At 33.6% G+C, this 6,063-nt stretch overlaps 1 protein-coding gene across 1 annotated transcript; it reads left to right on the top strand.

The window, feature by feature from the left end:
- Positions 1 to 560: 560 nt before the first annotated feature.
- Positions 561 to 3,676, top strand: LOC105341133 (lysosomal proton-coupled steroid conjugate and bile acid symporter SLC46A3). The gene is made up of 5 exons (XM_011447486.4): positions 561 to 609; positions 1,172 to 2,340; positions 2,677 to 2,760; positions 3,059 to 3,215; positions 3,309 to 3,676. Exons 2-3 carry the CDS (start codon positions 1,205 to 1,207, stop codon positions 2,735 to 2,737), a joined length of 1,197 nt encoding a protein of 398 aa, XP_011445788.4. The 5' UTR covers positions 561 to 609; positions 1,172 to 1,204; the 3' UTR covers positions 2,738 to 2,760; positions 3,059 to 3,215; positions 3,309 to 3,676.
- The last annotated feature ends 2,387 nt before the right edge of the window (positions 3,677 to 6,063 follow it).

The raw sequence follows: 6,063 nt of genomic DNA, 5'->3' as shown, positions 1-6,063 counted from the left end.
AAATTCTCAATACCTTTATAAACAAAAGAAATATTAGAACTCGTTACTACATAAATTTTCAAGTGACCTTGACAGTTGACCTTTATGTCATTTTGATCGACCAAGTTTGACGCTTCAAATCCAAGTGGTCCGATATTTCTACGAGGTAAGAAAGTTGTAAGTATTTTTATTGAGTGTTCGAAATTTTCAGAAGGGACTTCGGACTCTTTTGGTAGGAATTGATTGAAGGAGCCTCTAAGTAAACTTAACATATTGGTAAAATTTTCAAGTCTCTACCTCTAATGGTTTTAGAGAAATTGCGATAACAAGCTTTTCATACACAAGGGCATTAACTTTGTAAGTTCTGGGAGTTATAAAGCAAAGGGTCATTCGGTACCATAACTTTTGATGGTCAATTACATATAGAAAAAAATTGCTTAAATATATATATCTAAAAAAAGCTGGAAAGACATAATTATATCACCCCATTAGTAACCCATTTTAACTTGAAGTTATCACATTAAGTGACGTCGACTATATAGCGTTCCATACCTAACCAGCTTTATCGGGGTAGTTCACTTTCTAGAACATGTATACATAGAGTAATACAAGGTGTACAACCATAAACAGGTAATTTACAATGTAGTTACATAGCTTTCGTTTCCAAAAAAGTCTTTTATTTACAAACAATAAATCTGCACCGTACTTTAAACAATTTTGTCGTAATTATTATTTTGATTGCTATAATTAAAAAAAAAAATTCCGAATTGTAACAAAATCCATTGTGTCAATTTGTAAAAGAGGGACCTACATTGTATCTATTGAATATATCTTGTGCAGCGTATGCATTTTTGTTTTCATTATGTTTATTGAACGGTGCGAAAATGTACATGTAACAGCTAACATATTCATTTGGAGATTAAGGTAGGATGACTATTCGTCGTTGTCATACTTCCTTTAAAAAAAGCAAGCTCAGTATAAATAGGAAGCAAAATATTCAAATTGGGATGCTAAAATATGTAGATTTTTCTTTATTAAATGATGGTTAATTACATCGTATCTAAAAACTTAGGGACGATCTGATAGTTTACTTGTTGACCACCCAGCCGCCTTAAGCCAACTATTTGTAATATCAAGATATCATAAAAATAATTTCTATTACATGTACATTTTTTTGTTTTGTGCGGTTAAGTGTGTTGCAACACCGACGATATTCATTCTGAAAATGAAAAGCAATGGTAAAGTGTCAGCAAAAGAAGAAAACGGATCTCCATCAGACGACATCGTTTCTCCCAAAAATACGTCGAAACGAAAATACCTAATAGGACCAGTTACATTCTTAGGTTTGCTTGGGTATGCTACATATGCCTCAACCATCTTCCTTTACTACCCATATAATGTTGGCAAAGCCCTCTTTCCAAATATATCCGTGGCAAGCGAAAATAGTGCAGTTTGCGGTAGCAACACAAATGGAACTGGTGTAGAGAATGGGCAGCTTATTCAATCCGATGTAGCGACATTTTTGGTATATTCTGCAGTGTTGGAAGGCATACCATGCATTCTTTCAAATCTGGTATATGGGAGCAGCAGCGATCGCTTTGGAATCAAGAAGATGTTATTGATCCCAATAATTGGACTTATGTTGACGGAGGGGTTGATTTTAGTGTTCATGCACTACCAATTTACCCTCCTCTACTTTTTAATTCCCTTAGTAATAAACGGTTTTGGCGGTGAAGCGTTTGCAATTATCCAGTTTACCTTGTCGTACGCCTCTAAGATAACAAACACAAACAAAGAAAGAACTATCGCTATGGCAATTATGGAAATATGCATTGGGATGGGCCTTCTATTGGGCAGTATAACTGCAGGGTACATTATTCGTTTAAGCGGTTTTATGTGGTCACTAATTACCTCACTTCTTATTAACATTGTCAATATCGTTCTTATATTTTCGCTTCCTGAAAATACCGAAAAGAGGAACAATGAACCATGGCGAGTTATTCATGTTTTCAATTCGTTCAAGGACTCACTTCAGTTCTACTATTCCAAAAAGTATGCGGGACTGCGTTTGAAGTTTATCCTATGTATTTCGATTTTCATCATTGGATGTGTAGTTTTAATTGGAAGAAACAATACGGAAATCTTATACACAATAAGTCCCCCATTTTGCCTAAACTCAATACAGGTTGGGTGGTTCCATGCTACAAGAGGCGTAATGCAGCATGGCATTGCAATGATTCTCATTCGGCTATTTATGATGTGTATGAGAGCAGAATCTATAGCTTATGATAGGGGCTGTGTCGGGAACAATATCTTTGATAGTGGAGGGATTTGCCAATTCTACCGTTGTCCTTTTTCTAAGTAAGTTATTCAACAGTCTTAGATGTAAGTATACATGAAGTTTAATTAATTTCTTTGTGTCATTCCATATACTAGAAAAACTCGTTTACTTTACGATGTGCGGATCAAATTTTGGTACTTTTATCAAGTCTGAATTTTTCAAGGGTTCAGACCTCCTTCCCACCACCACCATCTTGATCCGCACAAAATTTATTCCTCGATTACAAAAAGTAGAAAATATTCATTATATGTGCTATTCGACCTAAAAAAGGATTATTTTAAAAAAATCTGTTCACCGTAGAAGAGGGGACAAATTCTGTTGGGATTATTCAAATGAATTATAATTGTTTACTTCAGCTCAAGTTATTGGATTTGGAACTTCATTAGGAGTTGTTATGGTCAGAGTAATCATGTCTAGAGAAATTCCTGCGGAAAATCAAGGTGAGGGTACTTTTTACATATAACATTTTTCACCTGTTGACATTTTTAGTTTCTACGTTCCATCTGTACTTTTAGCGAACAAACTATGACCTAATAAGGGGAATGGGTCAAAAAAGGGAACATTTGGGTTGACGACCCCTTTCCCAAATCAAATTAACAAATGTTTTCAGATATGTCATCTCTTATTAAGGTAAAGATTCCCATTTCTTGTGTATATGCAAAAATTTATGAACTCTTTCTGCCCAATCCAATTTTGCTTGAAAATTAAACCATGTATGTATTTTTTTGGTTTAAATAGGCGCCCTTTTTGGTGGTATGTCTGCTTTCCAAACGGCATGTACGTTTTTCGGCTCCTTGATTTTCAGTACGATGTACCGCAGCACCCTTTATTTCTTCAAGGGGACGATCTTTCTTCTAATGGCTGGAATGTTTTTCATCTCTTTAGTCTTAACAATGCAAGTCGTTATTTTACCTTTTGAAATGTCTGAAAAAGTTTTGTAATACGAATATGTAGTTAACACTTAGTTGTTTTTTTTTTTATATTTCAGATTTCTTTTTATTAGGGAAAAATCAAAAGCAAGGACCTACAAACTTCGTCAAAGCACTGCAAATATTGAAATGAAGCCCAAGTTTTAATTTTGAGCAAAATCATGCATTTTAAATGTACATTATGTATATAAAAAAAAATAGGCGTATTGAATGATCGAGAAATAATATACCCGAGTCGTTCGAATTTTCAATAATACTGATGTAATTTTTTTTGAAAGACCATAAAAAGGAGTGCATAATACATATGATTTTAATGGAAAGACGTCAACACACTACATTAATGGGAATGTAGTTGTGTTTTATATAAGACGTTAATGGTGACAGTTTTACTTAACTACATTATTCAGGAATTGTAATTAAAACATAAACTCTACTTGTTCATTGCTTAATTTTATAGGTTTTCTGCACAGCATTACACAGACAACAATGTTTCTTTCCCTCAAAAATATCTCTGCAGCAATTTTATCACAAAAATATAGGTTGTGCCAAAGACCTTTCCCCGAAGATTTACGACCAGTGGCATTTTTTGAAGGAAAGGAGATTGAAACTTCTGGTGAAGCTTTGAATTATTAGAAGCATCGAATTTTAAGAGAGCTGAATGGTCATGGGTTTTTTTTTGTATCATACTGATGTCCTTAAAAAGACCTCTTTTTAAAAATTAAGATAGAAACATTACTTTTTAAAACTGAAATATTTGAAATAATAGTTTATAATTCAAAAAATCATTCATAGGATTTTAAAGTAATACTTAATTTATTGACTAATTTGTTGACCACCCATTCTATATAACATTCGCCAATATTGCGCGGAGTACTTGGGCGCAATTTATTATGATTAAACTACTGTAAACGTACTACATTTGGCTGTGGATTTTATTTAGCGCTTTTGGCGGAATGCGGCTTCCGTTAAATCTAGTACATCGCTAAATGATATACATCTATGTATAAAAATAGTCACATTCAGGAATACGCTACATTTGTAATTCAAATCCACACCAACTTGTTCGAAAACTAATTTCTGCCAAAGACCGTACACGCCAAATATAATGTTTACAATATATGTGGTTAAGTCATTGAATTGAGTGCTTACATACATGTAGTTTTTACACATGTTCTAACTTTGAATATTATCAGAATGAAGGTTCACTCCACACTGCATTTCGCATTAAAAAACATAAATTCGCACATGCAAATACTACATGTAATACATTACATATAACAGAATATAATTGCATATATAGCGTGCTTATACTGAAAATATGGAGAGAGCCCCCACCCCCAATTGTTTCGCTTAATAATTTACAAAAGGACATCCACACGAAGGTGCATTTGCAAATGAACAAAAGAAAAACAAGATTTTAAGAGATAGTAGGGTAAGTTTTCGTTTCAAATGTCCATGTTACGGACATTTCAATAGATAAGCATAGGTATAATATTTTAGAAATGAAATAAACAATCACATGTGAGCCAAAGCTCACTAGTGATACCCCCATCCTGATGTGAATCAAATAAGTCGTCAGTACACCAAAAGTTGACGTCTGATATGATAAGAAATCATTCAACCATATGGCACGCCAAAATAACAAGATATCTGTGAGCCAATGCTCACTAGTGATACCCCCGCTCTGATGTGAATATGCAAAATAAGCAAAGCCGACATTTAACAGAAAGCTGGCATCCGATTGGTACAGAAATATATCCCACAATATGGCATGCCAAAACAAATAGTGTGTTAAAATTTCAAGCATCTGCGATAATTAGCTGCTGAGAAATCTTTGAGGAAAATTTGTTTGAAAATTTTGGCTAAAATAAACAAAGTACTCATTTAACAGGAAGATGACGTCCGATTAGTACAAAAATACATCCCACGATATGGCATGCCTTAACAAACACTGTGTTAAAATTTCAAGCATCTGCGATAAATAGCTGCTGAGAAATCTTTGACAAAAATTTGTTTGAACATGTTGGCTTAAAATAAACAAAGTCGTCATTTAACAGGAAGTTGACAACCGATTGGTACAGAAATATATCCCACGATATGGCATGCCTTAACAAACACTGTGTAAAAAATTTCAAGCATCTGCGATAAACTGTTGCTGAGAAATCTTTGACGAAAATTTGTTTGAAAATTTTGGTTAAAAAATAAGCAAAGTTGTCATTTAACAGGAAGTTGAAGTCCGATTGATACAAAAATATATCCCACAATATGGCATGCCTAAACAAATAGTGTGTTAAAATTTCAAACATCTGCGATAATTAGCTGCTGAGAAATCTTTGAGGAAAATTTGTTTGAAAATTTTGGCTAAAATAAACAAAGTACTCATTTAACAGGAAGATGACGTCCGATTAGTACAAAAATACATCCCACGATATGGCATGCCTTAACAAACACTGTGTAAAAAATTTCAAGCATCTCCGATAAATAGCTGCTGAGAAATCTTTGACGAAAATTTGTTTGAAAATTTTGGCAAAAAATAAACAAAGTCATTATTTAACGGGAAGTTGACGTCTGATTGAAACAAAAATATATTCCACAATATGGCATGCCAAAACAAATAGTGTGTTAAAATTTCAAGCATCTGCGATAAATAGCTGCTGAGAAATCTTTGACAAAAATTTGTTTGAACATGTTGGCTTAAAATAAACAAAGTCGTCATTTAACAGGAAGTTGACAACCGATTGGTACAGAAATATATCCCACGATATGGCATGCCTATACAAATATTGTGTAAAAATTTCAAGCATCTGCGATAAA

Source organism: Magallana gigas, chromosome 6 (assembly GCF_963853765.1).
Source record: "Magallana gigas chromosome 6, xbMagGiga1.1, whole genome shotgun sequence".
NCBI lineage: Eukaryota > Metazoa > Mollusca > Bivalvia > Ostreida > Ostreidae > Magallana > Magallana gigas.
This window is presented reverse-complemented; position numbering and strand designations above follow the sequence as displayed.